This window comes from Pezoporus flaviventris, unplaced genomic scaffold (assembly GCF_033815535.1).
Source record: "Pezoporus flaviventris isolate CSIRO_AGI_PZ_B2104156 unplaced genomic scaffold, CSIRO_AGI_Pfla_v1 ptg000006l, whole genome shotgun sequence".
Classification (NCBI taxonomy): Eukaryota; Metazoa; Chordata; class Aves; order Psittaciformes; family Psittacidae; genus Pezoporus; species Pezoporus flaviventris.
In genome coordinates, this window is record NW_026892554.1 from 11,487,120 (window position 1) to 11,506,447 (window position 19,328).

Sequence of the window (19,328 nt, forward strand, 5' to 3'; positions counted from 1 at the left end):
CTCACACTCCTCCCCTGCTCCAGGCTGAGCTCCCTCCCACTGGAGACAGTCCTCCACAAACTTCTCCAACGTGACTCCTACCCTTGGGCTGCAGTTCTTCATGAACTGCTGCAGTGTGGGTCCCTTCTACAGATGCATCCTTCAGAGCAGACTGCTCCATTGTGGATTCCTCCATGGGCTGCAGGTGGATATGTGCTGCACCATTAACATCCATGGTTTGCAAGGGAACAGCCTGCCCCGCCACGGTCTGCGCCAAAGGCTGCAGTGAATTTGCTCCAGTGCTTGGACCACCTCCTCCCCTTCTTCACTGACCTTGCGGTCTGCAGAGCTGCTTTTCTCGCATGTTCTCGGTCCTATCTCTGGGTGCAATTGCTCAGGTTTTTTTTTCCCTTCTTAACTATGTTATCCCAGAGATGCTACCACTGTTGCTGATGGGCTCAGCCTTGGCCTTCATATTCTTGTTCTCATGTTTGCTTTTGATTTAGTCGATGTTATATTCAGCAGTCATTTAGAAAAGCAACTATACTTGAGAAAGAAAGTAATCACCCCAGACAGCTCCTCATTCCAACTGTTAGGACCTTAATGCAGATATTTTTCATTAAAGGAAGTAGCATGATAAGCTGAGTGTGGGACATTTGTATCTGCTTTCATGATGATGAATTGGCAGTGCTGTTCTTTCAGGCTTTCATTGTGCAGAGCAGAACCTGTCTTCTAAAGGCCAGAAACCAAAGGACTGTGAGAATTAACTAAATGCCACTGCAGTGCCAAAGCCATGAAAGAATAGTATTAGCACTTAGTGCTTCTGGGAAGCATACAGCCTGCTCTGAGGCAGGGCAAGTATGCAAATTTTATTTTTTTTTGTGTGTTTATGTAGTAGTTTCTGTTTTCACTGCCAGTGCTGAATTTTGAGCAATTTTATTGTCATTTGAGAATCAAGTGGAAGGTTTATTTCCTCTGTTTTAGCTTGTTTATTTAAAGGCTCACACACAGTGCCAGCACTGGGGTTCCAGGAAGCACCCTGTGTTTAGTAACTTTGGTAGAAAATATTTTGGGGAAAAAAATTGAAAAAAAACCCAAACTTCACAGACCCAAGTACCAAATAGTATTCACTTCTCTGAGAGATCTGGAAGTAGTTTGAGTTAGGATTAATTTTGAAGGGTGCCATTCTATTTATACAGGTTGTGAAAGATGAACTATATTGCTTCCATTATCAGTAACAGGATTTTTGTAGATTGGATCCATACCATACACTTATAATGCCACTGGGAATTGCTTCTGTTGCTTCAAATTAATAGCTCCTAAATGACTATGGGTCATTAAATCATTGACTGCTGCTTGTACTTCGGAGATTCACCTTTCTATAACAAAAAAATTCTAGAGATGCACAAGTACCATTTGCTTTTTACTTTTTATAGTCATTGTTCTGTCAGGACTGCCCAACATTCACACCCATGTTGTATTCCTGCAGTTTTTTCATCCTTTTTTTCCCACTGTATATGTAGGCTGAAATAGCTCAGCTAAAGAATTGGGTATTTAAATGCTGACAGGCTCTGTTAAGTAATATGCCAGTGTGAACCATCATTAAAATTTTAGCTGTGTGTTCAAGGCAAAACGTGCTAAATGGGAAGCACTGTTAATTATCTGCAGATATGTTGGATTTGTGTCTAATATTAACGAGGACAGAACCCAGATCTATATGCGAGCTGGGAGAAATGGATGATCTTGATTTAATTACAACATGCCAGTCTTAAGTGAAAAGTGTTAGCTGAACATGTCTGTTCTGTTAGAGATGAGGAAGTGCTTCTGAGAAATGTATCCCTTATGGGACTCAAACTGAGCAGCACTGGAGCCAAGCATCCAGAGGAAGAACTGGGAGTTCCATTATTACAGACCTTAAAAATTCAAATAGAGAAAGCAAAGATAATATCTCCTAGAGCTGAAGAGCAGAAACAAGAGCAGAACATCTCAGCCCAAGTACATGAAGAGTCTTATGAAGAAAACCACTAGCCCAGACATCCAGCTTCAGCTGGCATAGATGTCTTTGGTCAGTCTACTTTTTTAAATTTATTTTTTATAGAAGAGGCACATTTTTCTTGAGGTATTTTCATGGCAATTTTTTGCCTTTTCAAAATACTATTTTTTTTTAAATGAAAAGTACTAAAATATTAAAAACTGAAACAGTAAAAAGGTTGTTTCCTGCTCTTCTTTCCCTTATTTGTGTGTTTGACTGTTTGGAACAGAAAATGAAAGAAGAGAAAAAGAAAAAAAGAATCACCTCTGATTGGAAGTATGGAAAGATTTGGCATTTTTCTCACCAATTTTCTGTCTTTTTCTGAAAATGGTGTGGCTTTTGGATAAGCTCTTACTCCCGTAGGTAGACAAAGATGTATGCTGTGTATTTACCTTTTTCTGCCATTTTGTGTTCCTGCACAAATCCTATATAGATGCTTTTTACACTTCTGCCCATTACTGCTTTTAAATGTTTAAAAACTTGGTACTGACCAGAAGTGAGAAGGATGAATTACAGGGGATGATGATAGGGTCTGTTAGAGGACTTCCTCCCTATTATCCATCCCACCATCATACCAAGCATCTGAATAGTTCTTCAGGGATACTGGAGAACAGTTTCCTTTCCAGGGAACAGTTTGCATCTGAGCTTTATTTGATTTTTAATATAGTAGATAAAGGAGTGTACGTGTTTGGCAGTTTAGTTGTGTACCAGGAGAAAATGGAGGACCAGTAACAGAACTGAGTAGATTTGGGTCTTTTTCTCCGTTTCAGATTTCCATTGTATGATAGTATGAGTGAACTAACTAAAGTTCAGAAGCAAAGGCCAACTGAGTCTTTTAGTTGTCCTGCCAGTAATATCCGTGTTCAGGGTTCCAGCTAATAAAAGGCAGAACCATCACAGACTTTCCCAACATATCACTATATATCAATTTCCTCAAAGTAATAAGAAACTTCCCTATGCTTTTTTTATACCCACTACTGTAGCTAGTAAACTCTGCACAGCCCTGTTACTAGACAGATGATTCCACCATGCCCTGGATAGCTGAGATAACGTTTCTTTAGAGACTGGTGTCTGCTGTTGCAAGGTTATATCTGCAACTTTTTTGGTCTGCATTTTGACAGCAAATGTTTGTATGTTTTAGAAACAAACTTGGTCTGGTTTATTGTGCAGGATCAAATCACACCACAGCTTATACTGAGTTGGACATGATGTGACATATTGTGAAACAATTGCTCAGAGCTTCAGATTGTATCACAACATTTTTAAGGTTTTTTTTTCTCCTCCCATCCACATTTACTCTCCTTTCTCTAAGCTGAGGAATCTCTGTGCAATGTTGTTAGAGCTGAGTGTATGAAATCTGGGTACAGGACGTTCTTGTACAGCACGTGCTTACCCTTTTCAGACAGGAAACCAGAATATCTCCATATAAAAATGCGATGGCACCAATTAAAGCTTTGTTGTTGTTTCTTGCCTGCAAGCCTGTATCTTGTCAAGTCACTACATACTTCACCTGGGAAAGCCATGACTGATGAAAAATGAATGCTTTGAGAGCTGCAATGCTGTATTTTGTTGTACGTCAGTGGCTTTCAAATCAAAGCTTAAACAGAATTGATCTGGTGCTGTCTTTAATAGAGATGACAATTATATTCTGAATATAATTATATATATTGAATATAATTGAATGTAAAAATATATTCAGTTCTATTTTTGCCTTCATTAATTAATTGCTGCTCCATGCTTCATTTCAGCTTCCTCACATGAGGTGTTACACCTGAATCCAAAGCGGCCCAAAGATTATCTAAATTTTCCTGGTTTTCTGCCTTTTGGTTTTTATTGTTGTAATGTTCAAGTGCTATGTCCTCAGTAATGTAATCAGCCAAGAAAAATGGGACCTTTGCCTTCTGTGAAAGCTGTGCTCCTTGTTGGACTGATGGTTACATATCCCTTTCTTTCTCTTGGTAGATGTGCGTCCTGGATACTGCTTTTCTTCTCTGACCAACGGGCGTTGCAACAACCAGCTCCCCCAGCCGATGTCCAAAATGCAGTGCTGTTGTGACAGTGGCCGGTGCTGGTCTTCTGGAGCAGCCACTGCACCTGAAATGTGCCCGATCAGATCCACTGGTAGGAATCTGCCTGTATACGCTTATGAGTGTGGTTGAACACTGAGTCAGGGTGATATTCTTTTATCAGTAATGTTTTCATTAAGGAAAATCACAGGATGGCTGAGGCTGGAGGGCACCAACGAAGGTCATTTTGAATTAAGCCCTGTGCTCTCAAAGAGAGCCTCTTGTAGCAGGTTGCTCAGGACCCCCAGGAGGACAGGGCAAGCAGACATAAACATAAGATTTTATCTGTTGCTAATTAATGTTTTGTAACCGCATTATTCTGACATTACCTGATCCAGATTCTGTTATCAACATCCTCTTCAGGCTCAAGTTACTTCCTTCACAGCCTTCTGATAGATCCTTATTCCCTCTGCAGTTTCATTCTTGTTGTAAAACTAGGGTTTCCTTCCTCTGACATACAGCTTTCTGAGATGCCATTTATTTCCTGAGGTTTGGCAGAGAATGCAATCTCTGCTACCAAAATGTGCTGGACTTTACCACCTCCCTGTGAGTGGAGATCCCCAGATAACATGTGATTTGAATTTAAAGATGATGAGCAGATTGTGCAACTAAGTGTGAGGGAGTGGGGGAAAGATGTTTTTGAGATTGTTTAGGACTGGAGACCTAATGAAATGCTTTAGAAATAAATGAATAAAAGAAACTTAAGGATTGGTGGCAGGAGCTCAAGGGAGGTGCAGAGTTTAGGGAGGATTGGGGGTCATAACTATAGCAGTGAAATTCTGAAGAAGTTGTCAGAGGTCATGTATGGGAGTGTTTATTATTCTTGGTTTAATCCTTTGAGGGAAACTGCGTAATACTGGAGCAGAAATCTGTGATCAGAACTCTTGGAAGACTCTTCCTGGTTCTGTCACAATCTCATTAATAATACTTAAACATGTTAAATGTTAAAGCTGGCTAGAATAATACTAATGAAACAGTGTAATCTACTGATGCTCATCTAAAATGAGAAGACAAGGAAAAGCTTTCAATCTTAACACAGTCCCTGTTTTCTTTACATACTTTCCAATTATCCATATCTAACTGGTGAATAAACTGGGTGGAAAAGTGAAGTAATTTGGCCAAGGCCACATACAGAGACGTGGTGGAGAAGGAGCTAGAACCCAGGACTTCCTGACTCATAAATCCATGCAAGGTCTTCCACATCATTGTTACATGCCACTTTTTTCTTTCTTTCTTTTCCCCCAACTTGGGATAAAATGAGACTATAAATTACTCTTTTCAAAAATGCCTTAAAATTCTTTGGAAGGTCTTACATGTATGTAAGGTATTGCTGTCAGTATTTAATCAAGTTCAGTTATTCCTTGATGTATCCTGAGAAAACAAGATGAGGAATTTAGAACTGTCAGTGGCCCAAAGTCTGTCTAACTCTGAAATGGAAATTCACTGCAGTATAAAGTGGAGCACTAGCTGCATAATGTAACCAAGTGGTTGCATTTTCAGTGTGGGCAGCAGACCCAGATGTTACTATAAAATAGGCTGTTTACTGCTAGAAATTATACATGGAGATTAAAGTTGCAATAAAAAAGGTTTGCACTGTATTTCTTTGCGTAACACAGCAATAGTTGTTTATTTGGAGTAACAGGGTTTTACCATTGACACTATAAATACTTCAAAAGTGGTATCTCGGGCATCCAGCTGTGTGTATGTGTATGTTCAATTCTCGCCTCAGCAGTCCCTTCATGTCTGCTAATTCTGTTCAATCAGTGGGTACCCCTAAGGCTGTGACTTCTTTTTGCACAGAAGGCCTGGGCTCCTGGTGGTTGGCTTTGGATAACTGGGTATTACCCATCTAGAATAAAAAAAAAAATACAGTATTGTTTCTCTCACAGAGACTGATCATTGGATTGTAGAGAATGCGTGATCAGAGAATTGACTATTAAAACCACCATCATTAGCAAACATCTGCATATTGGAATTTGTGTATGTGTCTTCTGACTGATGTTTTATCCACAGGTAGACCTCTGATTGAGAGTAGCTTCAGCTTACATGTGAATAATCAAAATAGAAAGCTAGGAGGAAAAAAAAACAAAAACAAAGAAAGAAAATACAATACATAATGCAATAAAATCTTCTTGGAAATGATTTAAAGATTAAAATCACTCTAAGGAACAATAAAGAGAAATGCAGTGGCATGTGAAACAAACCGATCACCTAAGAGCATTAAAATAGATGCAAAGATCATAACGGGGAAAAACAAAACTTTAGGCTACTGTGTTTATTTAACAAGTCCTCTGTGATTCAGGAAGAGCTTCTAATGTGTTTTACAGGTGGAAATAGAAGTGAGATGAAAGTGTTGAAGGCTGAAATATCCAGCTTAGTTCTCCCAACACTGAATTTATTTTTCAGTTCTCATTTTTTATATTGTTTTGGGAATTCATGCATCTCTCTAGCATTTTGGTTTCATTATATAATTCCTCTCCCCTGTTGTCCATAAACTTTAAAATTTTGAGGTCCAAAGATGTTGGCTGTGTAAATAGTTATTTGTGTATGAACAAATTGTGGACATGAATTAGGTCAGCTGGAAATGTGGTGTTTAATTGTGATACTCTGCATGCATTCTTTGGATCAATAAGTTCCAAACACACACTTCCCAAAGACAAAAGAGTCAGGGGCAGGAGGAAAAGTGGGGCAGTAGGGCAGATGCCACTAATAGAGATAAACAATAGGAGAATGCATAACACTCAGTATAAACTGTGCTTACAGCAAAATAGATCATTTTCCCATCATCTGGAAAAAGATTGTCTTGGTGGGGATCTGACTTAGTTTCTCTTTGTGCTCCTTAGACTGCACCTCATTTGGTTTCTGCTTTTATTGGCAAACTTAATTTTCACAGGGAAATAGTGTTTGTGTATTCATTCTCTAATTGGTTTTGCCTCATTGCTTATATTTATATTTCTTTGTTTTAGGAAGTTAAATTTTAAGAAATCCAGTTGAAACTGGGCTTTTTCCCCCTGTTCAGTATTTTCCTAACTCTGTGGCTAGCTTTGTATTAAATTAACTTGGGATCAAGTCCAGAAGTCCTTCTTTAGGTAAACTTCCCACTGAGTTCACCAGAGATTTTGCCTGAAAGAAGACTAAGTAGATTAAGATCAGGTCTCCGCCTCACTGTTCAATTTCATATCCAGAATGTCAGTTATGTTATCTTTTCACTGGCAGTCTTCTGACAAGCAGTATTGATATCCTCCTAGATTAATGACTCAATTCACAGAACAAAGCTTGCTATGAAACAAATTTATGGGCGCAGATTTTCCAGATTACTTAAAATTTGCTACTGCTAATCTGAAACACTGTGAAAAAGGGGAGGGTTGCATTAAATGGGAAGGCCACAAGAGTCATTCATGTATTCACGTTTCAGATGAGTATCGCAAATTATGCACAGTAGCTGCTCTGCTGCCAGCAAGACCTGAGCTTCCTCCGGGCCGTCCTGACATCATCCCTCCACCACTCATTCCTGGTGTTTACCCACCTCAACAGCCAGAAATTGTCTATCCATCTCGGGCTCCACCACCTCATGGTAAGAAAGGAATGACCTTCCCCTGCACCACGTGCATTTAGCTCTTTAAAAGCATGAGGTTCTCAGGAGCAGTGTGCTCCCTTCAGCTGTTGGTATCTTTTGCTTACTATATGGACACATAGCCTCTGGATATCCTTCTAATCTTAGAAGGATACCCTGGTTACCTGGTATGTTACAGCATGTGTAACTCATTGGTAGTGTTTTCCCTGTTGAGACAGGATTTAAAAATTACGTCCTCACTGTCTGTACTGAGGCCCACGTATTGTAGAAGTTACGTTACTGTTATTTTGAGGCTGTTGTGAGCTTTACTGCATGTTAACAGTGAGGAACATGAATAGCTCTTTGACTAGGTTGTGGTAAGTTACTTATATTAAAGAGCCAGAGCGGGAGAAAGCGGCTTCTTTCAGGTTGTTTTCTCACTCTTGTTTGACCAGGTAGGAAATGTACCAATAAAAATACTAGTGTGCTGCAGAACTGATGCTGCCCAACATAAAGAAATAAGTTTTTCAGAGATACACATAGATAGGTTAGTTTTCTCTAGAGCAAGGATGAAGCCAGAGCAAAATACTGATACATACCTTATTCTGTCCCTTGCTCAGGGAATTTGCTACCTGCCCATATAGTCTGCAGTAGGCATGTGCCACCTGAAATTATTTGGCATAGCCACATACTCCTTTGCACATAAATACAAGCTCATTTCACCCATGCTCTGTGCAGATGCAGACAGACTCTGCTTGCACTGGCACAAGTTGCAACTGTTTGGTCTTGGTTCAGCACCAAGCTGAGCTAATGAGCCCAAGAAGCAAAGTATGTTAACTCAGGCCTGACACTGCGCTGACGTAGCTGCACAGCTTCTGGTCAGCTGGGAGCATGGACAGAGCCAGCTCATGACCGCCTGCCAAAGACTGTATAGGCACACCTTCCAGGGTTATCCCTGCCCTCCTCTCGCTCTGCTGTCTATGAAAACAGAGATAACTGAACCAGTCTGACTGCTTTCTGCTATTGTAGGCTTTTAGTAGAGTCCTTGCAGTGCCACGTACCCACTTTACCACTGGGTATGAGCAGACTCTGTCCTCTCTCGTCCTGTAAAAGAGGAAAACAAGATTGACTTGCCATAATAAAAATAATCAGTGGTTGCTAGCTGTTTTCAGATTAATCTCTGAGTCAAAATTATTATGGTGAACTTTTAAAGTATTTCTCCAACTCTTGTTATTTCAGTGATCTTGCCGGTGAACTTGACTGACTATTGCCAACTGTTCCGACATCTCTGCCTTAATGGGCGCTGTATTCCCACTCCTGGGAGCTACCGCTGCGAGTGCAACAAAGGATTCCAACTGGATGTTAGAGGGGAATGCATTGGTATGTGGGTTTCTGCTGTAAATCACAAAGGGAAATTTTGTTTTGAAGAAAAAAAAATTATTTTTCACATATTGTATAACTCTGAATTCTTCAATAAAACAAACCTCCTTTATAAAAACCCAGTAAATAGACTTCAACAAGCTAATTGCTTTCAACTGCAAACATTTAACCAAAAAATAATAATAGACAAAAATAACCTACAGCAGTTTTGCCTTTAAGTCAGTATTTAACAAATCTTGTAATTTGCCACAAAATTATACAGAAAGTTTTCTTATTTTACCAGCCTGTGCTATAATGTGTTTATTAGTGATTGCAAATGATCTCTTTGATTATGCAAACAATCTATTGTTAAAAAAAGGAGTCATGATCTCACACTTAGTAAGATTTACAAGTCATCTTTCAGCTCATCAGGAGTATCTTGTTGGGCTCTTGAGTCCTTTAATTTTGGGACTCAGCCAGAGTTGGATGATAGGAGAAAGGATTAACTGTCTTTAATGTATAAGATTTTGCTTCTGTCAAAATCTGTGTCTCCAGTGGGGCTGGAAATATGGAGTTGCGGGAATAAGGCCTCTGCCTCTTGTCTTGCTGAGTACTCGTTTTTCCCAGCTCCTGCTTACCTCAGAACATGGTATCCTCTTGCTGAGAATTCAGTGGTGTCCCCTTTCTTTTCACACTGAAAGACACTATTTCTTCAACTACAAAACATATAAAATACCTCTACAGATCTGAATAACTTTCAACCAGTGTCGTAATAAAAATATACTGTCTGTGTCTGCAGATGTTGATGAATGCGAAAAGAATCCATGCATCAGTGGAGACTGTGTGAACACCCAGGGGTCCTACATATGCCAGTGTCGTATAGGATATCAGAGCACAGCAACTAGAACAGAGTGCCGAGGTAAATTATGGCTTTACATCTGTATCTATACTATTGTATACATACCAGGAGGGAAAATAGTTTTTAAGCAAAATTTAACAGATGTGTTAAATATGAGGGGTTTTTAAAAAAATAAATCAGATATGGCAGTAAAAATGATTAACCTGCATGAGCTGGCTGTTCATAGACTGGGTTATGGAGAAAGACATTTTGTATTGTGCTGAAGGTATCTGGGTGCCATTTGTGGCTTTGAAGTGGAAGCAACTTAATTTGTAAATTTTTTTAATTTTGATTTTTGATGATCTTGAGGACAATTAAACATCCCTGCTTTGGAGAAATCTTTTACCTATAAAAGTTAAAAGACAGTAAGAAGTGGAGGGAAAGATAAGTCTTCCAGTGGGTAAATAGATTACAATGTCCATGTGTTATCCTTGCGCACTGTCAGAGAAAGAACTAAACATACATTACAGCAATAAAAACTTAAATAAGGTATGGAAAAGTAGTGAAGAACTGGCAAGGTCTAGGTGTGGAAGCTTCAACGTACCCATTATTGGTGTTTTGAAAACCAGGCTCAACAATAGTTCTGATGGTCTTCATCCTGTCTTTCTATGGAGTGGTGAATGGGTAGTTTCTTGGTGGTCAGCCCTATGTCAGGATTCTGTGGCTCCGAAACTGTCCTGGGGTGAGAATTTGACAGTAAAGATAGATGCAGTCCTTTATGGTGAAGTCATAATGAGAGACTTCTGGCAGGAGAATGAGTGATTACTTAAAATTTCATAAGAAATGAAGCATCTAAATGAAACAGGATGTCTGAATGCTCAGAGTCCCACTTCATATTTTGCTTTCTGCACTGAGGAAGGTTCATTCTGAAGCAGAGTGTTTCTAGAAAGCCAGAAGAAAGCTATCTGTATTAGTGTGTGATTTTTTTGCTCTTCCCTTTGTGAATCGGAAAGGTACAGCAGCTTACTCCAGTCCAGGAGGACATGCAGAGCCAGCACCACTGCTGCACGTTGCTGAGAGTATTTGACCTAATTGCTGCCAAACAGCCATGTTGCAGAAGCATCTTCATAGCTCAGCTGACTAGTGGTGAAGGAGTGCTGAAGTGGAGTCTCAGTGGTGATGAATTCACTCATGAGTCATTTTTGTCACACGCTTTTAATTTGACTGATTCATTACACAAACACATGCTTGTCAGAAGCCCAGTAGCTTAATGGCATTAAAGTGTGGTCACTTAGCAGTTCCTTTGCAGTCAATGGGAACTGTGCTTGCTTGACAGGCAGTTCAGAAAATGCAATGTTGTACAGAATCTTTGTTTTCTGAAGAAATTTTTAGGACCAGTTTAGGGAAAAGAAAAAGGCTGGTGGGGTGTATTTGACAAAATATGCCTATAGCACTGGTGCCTGCCAAAATCAGCATTTGCTGCAAAATTACTTTGCATGACTATTTTGTATGTTGAGTTTTTATATTTTGGATACCCAAATGTGTCTGTGCCCATACACATTTGCAAATGTGTTCCTTGCATCCATTCTTGAAAAATGGGGTCTCTGCAATGACCAGATGTTTACCTATTCCTTGTTCTGAGGTCCCAGGGGAGGGTGTTTTCTGCATGATGAGCCTGATAGGTGACTGATTAAACATTGCGGTCTCTATCACAAGCGACTGATACAACTGTTGTTAGGATCCCTTATAATTCTAGTAGGATTTTGGCTGAATTAATATGTTAATTGGAGACATAGATGAATAAGGTTGTCACATGATGATTAGCGATCAAAACAAAAAATGCTTTTCAATTTCAGAAGGTGATTAGCTAGGAGTGCATAGGAGTCAAAGCTTTAATAGCAAAGTGCGTAATATGATCTACCCAACATTTCTGACAGGAGGAAGTCAGTCCTGACATGGAGATGGCTGCAGTCATGGATATTTCAGTGAGAGGAGAGCTTTGATTTTTTGCCAGTTTCTCTGAGGAGGGGAAAAAAATCCACAATGTTATTTCATAAGTACAAAATTAAAAATGTAACATAAACTAATAACGTGCATCCCGTCAGCTGTGTGTACATAAAGAACAACAAGATTTTGTATTAGTTTCTGCAGCATGATTTAGATGGCATCAGATGTGCGTACAAAATCCAATAAACTCTTTAAAAGGCCAGAAAAATCTTGAGATGCTGTAGGATTTCTGCTTGTCCTAAGGCCGGTGGAGTAGCTGAAGCCAGGGTCAGGTACAAGCGAGTGCCACAAAAGTAGGGGGAAAGGAGGGACTGAGCAGAGAGAATTGCTTGGTAAACATGATAATGCTTGTTTATCAGATGAGGGTAGGTTTATCAAGCCTGTATGCTTTTGCTGGAAGTCAAGAGGGCTGCAAGCTGCCACCACAGTGATTTATCACTTGAGCAGCTCTTGCCTCTCCTGGCCTGATTTCTTCATTGTAAAACAGTTATTTTCAGGGATTTCTTAGCAGCTTCCCAGAACCATTGCACTGCAAAGAAGGCAAATACAGGTTCACAATGTTGAGAGGCATCAGTTCTCCCTCAGTTAAGGTGTCTAGAGAACAGGAGCATCTGGGAGGATACCTTGTCCTCTGCTTCTTCCTGAAGTACAGCAATGCCCTTCTGCAGAGAGGGCTTAGGGAAGGGCACCTGCAGGATATTTGGGAAGACGGTCTGGTTGCATAGTAGATAGGTCTGCATGGGCTGGTTGAGATCTCTGTGAGCAGAGTCCCCTGTGTGCAGGAATCTCTGGGAGATGGTCCAGGCCTTGATGGAGAACACTGAGCAATCTGAAAAATGTCTAGACAGTCTGTCTCAGCATCTCCTCTCCCCTCGTTTGGAGGAGAGGGAGAGCTGCCAGCCTGGTGTGATATCACTATTCAGGTCCTCCAAAGCACTTGCCAAGCACCTCCTGCAGAGAGAGGGAAATGAGGAGCTGATGTTTCAAATATAAAATACGCAGGAGAAATATCTTCTGAGGTGGGAAAGTCTCAAACTTTCCTGTTATCTTACAATGCAGTAGCAAAAGACAAGCTTCCTCATCTTTCCGTCATAGTTAGCTATTGTTGAGTTAAACTTCAGTAAAAAATTATCATGATAAACAAAAATGCAAAAAAGCAATTGAAGGGGTCTGATTCTTGTCTGAGCAAGCTGCAGGGTAATAGTCACTGAAATTCTTGCACAGCAACCTGAAATTTCAAGCTGATGAACATTTTCCACCCTCATAATGTTCACTTATGGAAATCAAAATAAATAATTTTTCAGGTGAATATAGTTTCCATGTAGGGTTAAAAACCTAAGGGAAAGGGAAGTGGGAAAAATTCCTCTTGAGTATAAAAAAAGACCCCAAAATGTTATTTTTCTTTTTGGTTGGCTTTCAGACATTGATGAATGTTTACAGAATGGTCGTATCTGTAATAACGGACGATGCATAAATACAGACGGCAGCTTTCACTGTGTGTGTAATGCTGGCTTTCAGGTGGCAGCTGATGGGAAAAACTGTGAAGGTAAGGCTTTCCTGAGTTTATTCTGTGTCAGTAATTGCAATTACAAGAGGTTATTCACGTCAGTGAAAAACAAAAGGACCTCTGGTGGGAGGGAAGAGAAGGAACAAAGCATCACATTTCTAAATACCTTTTGCTGTATTTGGGAGGGCAAGTAAACTGTCTTTTGCAGCCAGTTCTGGAGCCTTGGCTTGGCAATCATCAACGGGATGTCTGTCCAGCAGGAGAAATAGCACATACCACTATCGCAAAATGCAGTTTCTTTGGTGGGAGTGGTACATTTTAAAACAGAGCACAAGTCACATGCTGCCTGGTTTTACTGTGTGTTTAACAGCATGCTTTATGGGATCTTACTGGGTGACTAGCAATGTGTTTTATGTAGATGCAGTCTGGTCTGACCCATAAAAACTGTTTTAAGAAAAATTTGTAAACATAATTGATGTGTTTCTACCTCCCAGACCTTTAGTAAAGGGGGGGGGGGGAAAGAAGAATGTTCTTTATCATGCTTCCCAAGGTCCTTGGGAAGGTTCCCAATGATCTATTCATACGTTAAAGGAATTTCAAGCACTGTTCTTAGAAACATTTTTGGCAGAATATTATCTCAGTGATTCAGCTCAAAGACTTAATGCCAGAAATCCCGGTTGGGATAGATACACGATTTTTTCTTTTAAATCATAAATTATTTTTGTCTGACTTAGCCTGTAAGTAAAAAGAAAACACACCATGTCTAGAAGTGTAATTTCTGTCCAACACAGCTGCAATATGAAGGAAAATAGCACAATTCCGAATATGTTGTAATGTCATTATGATCCAGTGATTTTATGTGCTAGTAGTGATTCTGTTAATCCTTCATAGAGACAGACATTTTAAGACTCTGGTTTTCCTGACGCTTTTTTAGATACAGTTTAGCACTATAAGCTGCTTTTAAAAGATCTTATTATGGAACTATATTGACTAAATATATTTAGAAATTAATATATTTTGGAAAAACCCCTCAATTCTGATTTCTTCCTTTCCCACCAAATACCATGTGCTAATAGTAATAAGAACCAGGACATCGGCAGTCTGGTAAAACATTTTTAATTCCATTGCATAAGTTGCCAGAATGTCTGTTGCATCTACTTATGAAACAGTTTCATTTCTGGCTTTGTAATGCATTGAGTTTTGTTCTTAGGAATACATGTGCACACACACTAATCATTAAAGACCATGGCATTGTGCCACACCTTAATGTAACTGTGTGTACTCCTTTATATGAAACTGGTAAATAATGCTGATTTTTTTGGATGTAACATCCAAAACTGATTTCATTTGTGCCAGGATGAAATAAAGACTGAAATTATATAAAAGTTTACACAAATCCAGTACAGTTATCTTTGTACTTGCTTTTTTTTTCCCCTCCTACCTCTTTTGGTTATGTGAGTAATTGTGTAGGGTTCAGAATAGCACTACCTGAGACTCCACCTTTTCCTATTTAAGTCCTTCATGCTATGCCATACCCACATATGTGACGTGTCATGCTGAATCCAGGGAAGGGGTAGGTTTCATTTTAAACAGAAGTTCATGATGGAAGCGCCCACAGAATGAATACTGGAGCACAGTGCTGGGAATTCTCCCACATCATGAATCTTAGGCTTACCCAATGGAGGTTACAAAAGTTTTCACTCCAGACACAAATGCCTGGTCCTCCCCTGTCAGGTGATCTTAGTAACAGAATTGTGTTTACCATTCCAAATGGGAGTCTGTTTCTACCCTAGCTTCTGCTTACATCAAGACTGCAAATCTTCTTCAATTACATATCTTTCTCACTTTTTTTTTAAACGGATTTTACCAACTGGCAGTTCTTAAGCTGTCCAGCTTCTCATCCATTTGTCATTCTCTTTTCTCTTTTTGGATGCATACCTTTAGATGTTAATGATTCATTATGAAGTAACAGAATTGTTGCTTTTACACGTTGTCCTATCATATGTTTGTTTATCATGTACCTGTGACAACTGAGAAAGAAATTGAGGTTTATATTTTGCATATAAAGCATATAAGTAAGAGTTCTTTTACTTAAACATTCTAAACATTATCTCTTCAATGTACTTTTTCAGATATGGATGAATGTAGCATAAGGAACATGTGCCTCAATGGGATGTGCATCAACGAAGATGGCAGTTTTAAATGCATTTGTAAACCGGGCTTCCAGTTAGCATCTGATGGACGCTATTGCAGAGGTGAGCACAAAAAAAGTTTGTGAGTCATATCCCTCTGGTAGCTTCAAGAATCACCTCATTTCCTTACAGTGATCCTTGGGGACAAGAAATACTGGGCAAGTCCTCATCGGATATGCTTTTTTAATCAGCTGGATTGATTTGTCATTGTGCAAGACAGCACTCAGTCTTTTCCAGTGTTGAGTAACCGCCCTAACCAGCCAGTGAGAAACATTCTTTGATGAAAAACTGTGTGATCTGATCTAGTTAAACTCCAGTTAATTTTACCTATTAGGTCTTCTGTAATTTGGCTCCAGTCTACCTCACTTTTTGTGTTTGGCTTTTTAAAGTTTTCTGCCTTTGGCCACCCAAGCATCCTGGCTCATTGCCTTCTTTGGGTTTTTCTCTCATTCCTTGCCTGGGTGTTCCTAGTCAATACAACATCTCCAAGGAGTGCCTGGCACTCCATGTGACTGAGATGCAGACATGAGCACCACAGCAAAATTGTCTTTCCCATTTGCTGCACTAGCTCAGCAATATCCCCTGTGGGAGACACTGCAGTATTCTGATTGCTAGTTATGTCATCAGTTTCTGTTCAGTCCTGTCAGGAACTGGAAGTTTTGAGTGTATAAATCTTCATGTTTCAACAAGTTATATGGGCACAAAGCAACAGTCGAAATAAGGAATAGACAAGTGCTAGGCCAAGTTACTTATGGTTTTTCTTTTGAAAAATTTGAAATCTTTTAATTTTTGGAATCAAGGCATAAAAAATGCTTGTGTACAATTTGGCAAATTGCAAAAAGGGCCTCACTGGGTTACACAGCAGCATCTTGTTGTGGACCAATAGCAAAACTATATGTTTGAATAAATAATTTGGTTTTGAGAGTTAGTGACATGAAAGGTGAATTAATTTGGATCCTGTTGCTTCTTGAACATTGTACCAGTCTTAGATCTGTACCGTCTGGTGTCTAGACTTAGACTTCAGATCCAAACCAGGCCAGTAAGTCCAGTAAAGCATCCGGAACTTTCTTGATAAGTTTTGCACTAGGGATGCAGGACAGTACAACTCAGTCTTCAAATGGGGTAATTGTGTATTTCTAATGAGAGATGACCCCATTCTGTTTTTTAATAGAGTTGTTCTGATTGGGAGAATGAATTGGTCTTTAGTTTCTCAAATGAACAAATGTGCAGATCTGTACAAGTGTCTCCTTAGCTTAACAGCTACTGGCTGTGTTGGCTGCACACATAGAATCAGCTTTATTTCTGATCTTACGTGTTTTCCAAGTGGTAGGTGTACGTCTGTGCTTTGCCAGAGCTTTTGTCCTGACTCATCTGTGTGGGGGACCAGCAGTGAGACTTGCTCTCAGACTTGGCAGGGAAGAACTAAATGCCCATCAGGCCTTGGCATATGAGCCAGTTGTGTTCCCAAAAACCACTGTTTGCTCTCTGTGTTGTTAGCAGGGATTCAATTCACTGATGCAAGCTCAGCTTAAATGCTTGTTTTGATTTTTCTCCTGAGCATATTTTGTCATTTTTTCTTTTTTCTTTTTCATTAACATCAGTCTGTGTACTGAAATGCCATCCAAGAAAATGGCATGCAAATTGCTTCAGACTACTTAAAAACCAATGGTACTCAACTTCACAGCCTCTGGTACGTGCCTCCTGGCTAAACAGGAGTATGGATACAGCCCAAAAGGGGTTTCTGGCCCTAGAGAAATGTTACTTCTGTGCATCAAAGAAAGAATATTTGAAAATTATCCAAAAATTGCAGGCAACTCGACTGATTCCTACTGAAAGTTGGAACAGATCTTATAGTAAAATGAAGGATTTCTCCCACTGCTTTTCAACACTTACAGTAAGCCTCGTTCTCTGTGAATGAGCACGCAAACATTCCTTACATTCTAAAATTGCTATTGGGTCAAAATCAAACCAGATTTTGAGACCTTGACACCCCAATTAGACTTTTTCCCTACTTCGTATTTGTCTCATTTCTTCCACTTGCCCACAATATTATGAAACAGTTCCCAGGAATATAATACCTACAGAGAGCACAACTCTGGTGAATGTCTCCCGTTATGTTAGTGGAAGTTTAAAAGATTGGTCGTTAATAATGTCTTTTCCCATTCATTAGGTTTTTCCTTATTGAGTCCTTTCTGTACACACCACACTGGTACAGAGTAAATAATCTCTGTCCTGCTCAGTGTTCACACTGCATATCCTGAATTTGTTTGTGAAGTGACTCCATTAAGATCTTACACAAGCTTAAACTCTTAAGCTCGTGCTTGCCCATGCAGTTAGTGCTCATGCGCATTGGGAATGTGTTTATGCACAAACTGACGCTTCTGCAGCATAATGGCTACCTGCCTGAGTGATTTTGATGCAGAACTGAACATGTGTTTTTGGTAAACCCTGTAGGGGATCAACAAAAGAATATAAGAATCACAGCATGTAACACATTGTATGTATAAACATCTCATTTGATGCATGCTAAGCTGAATTTTGAAATATTAAGAAGAATTTCTAACTCAAAATTAGGGATACTGTAATTGACACTTAGTTTCATAAAATTGGAATTGAAGTATAAGTACAAGGCATATGCTTGGCTGTCTGGTAAAAAATTCCACTCAGGCTTTACGAAGTAACATGCCAAAAAAGAATGTTACACCATAGTCTTGTGTATTCCCTGTAATACAAGACATACTAAACTTATTCACTGTTAGCTTCTTTCGCCGATGATTTGCCGATGATTTTTCAGCTATACTTAGAGCAGACAGAGGTTTAGAGCATTATTTCTGTTCCATACATTGTTTTGTCTTCAGACCAAACAGGAATTCCCCAAATTGAAAGCTATTGCAAGGCAACTGGAAGTGGTGGTTTAGTAGTCTGAGTAAATTTTTCCTGGTTAAAATTAGAGAACTTGGTGTACCCAGCTGGCACTACTGAGCAAGCTAAGCAGAAAAGGCAGAAATTCATTGGACACGGAGAATGAGTCCATTAGTTGGTTTTCCAGAATCTGGTTGGAATATTCTGGCAAAAATCAAAAAACGAGTATTTTTGAAGTCATCCAAACGATTTTTACCATGGAAGATGGCAGAGCCTTGTCAAGGTCAGGAATTTGGACTTTCTGCCTGCGTGTGCAATTGATTTACTGGAATTTCAGCCCTGGTAAAAGCAAAGGCTTTTTACCCCATCTTTATGGGAGCCAGTTTTTCAGCTATCAGCACAATTCTAAGTGACCTACTTTACCTTTCTATGAAACATCTATAACAGTATTTTCAACACATTTATAAAGTGGTGCAAAAGAAAATGGATTGCGCATTTCTCCCCTTAATAGCTTACAAGATTTTTTTTTTTGCAAATGAACTACAGGAAAAGGAAAAAAGTAACTGCCTGTTTCTATAAGTAACCTTTAAAAAGGAAAGCTTTGGGTTGTTTTTTTTTTTCTTTCCTTTCAGGAGAACTTGTATCTGTCAAAGGAGCTCAGTGTTGTCTAACAAAATAACTGTTTACACTGTTAAATCGTTTGGGCACATTTTGAAGTCCGAGCTCTGTTTTCACTTGCACTGAGTAAAGGACTAAATTTAAAGTGGAGAAAAAGCATTTAAGATTTGTCCAAAACAGAACAAAAGATTGCAGGATGAAATAGAAATGAATGAGCCCATGTACTTAAATTTAACTTCTATTTTAAAATGCAGTTTCAAAAAGGAATCTTGGATCATACAAGCCATGTTTTATGCCAAACAACACAAACTAAGT

General features: G+C 39.3%; 1 protein-coding gene across 2 annotated transcripts in view; it reads left to right on the forward strand.

Annotated features, from left to right (window-relative positions):
* FBN1 (fibrillin 1) overlaps positions 1-19,328 on the forward strand; it is a 152,253-nt gene that overhangs the window by 64,771 nt on the left and 68,154 nt on the right. For both annotated transcript variants that reach the window (XM_061446884.1, XM_061446885.1), the window contains exons 10-15: positions 3,974-4,132; positions 7,493-7,651; positions 8,870-9,010; positions 9,789-9,908; positions 13,255-13,380; positions 15,474-15,596. In XM_061446884.1, coding sequence (XP_061302868.1) covers positions 3,974-4,132; positions 7,493-7,651; positions 8,870-9,010; positions 9,789-9,908; positions 13,255-13,380; positions 15,474-15,596 — 828 coding nt within the window. The remainder of the gene's footprint in view (positions 1-3,973; positions 4,133-7,492; positions 7,652-8,869; positions 9,011-9,788; positions 9,909-13,254; positions 13,381-15,473; positions 15,597-19,328) is intronic.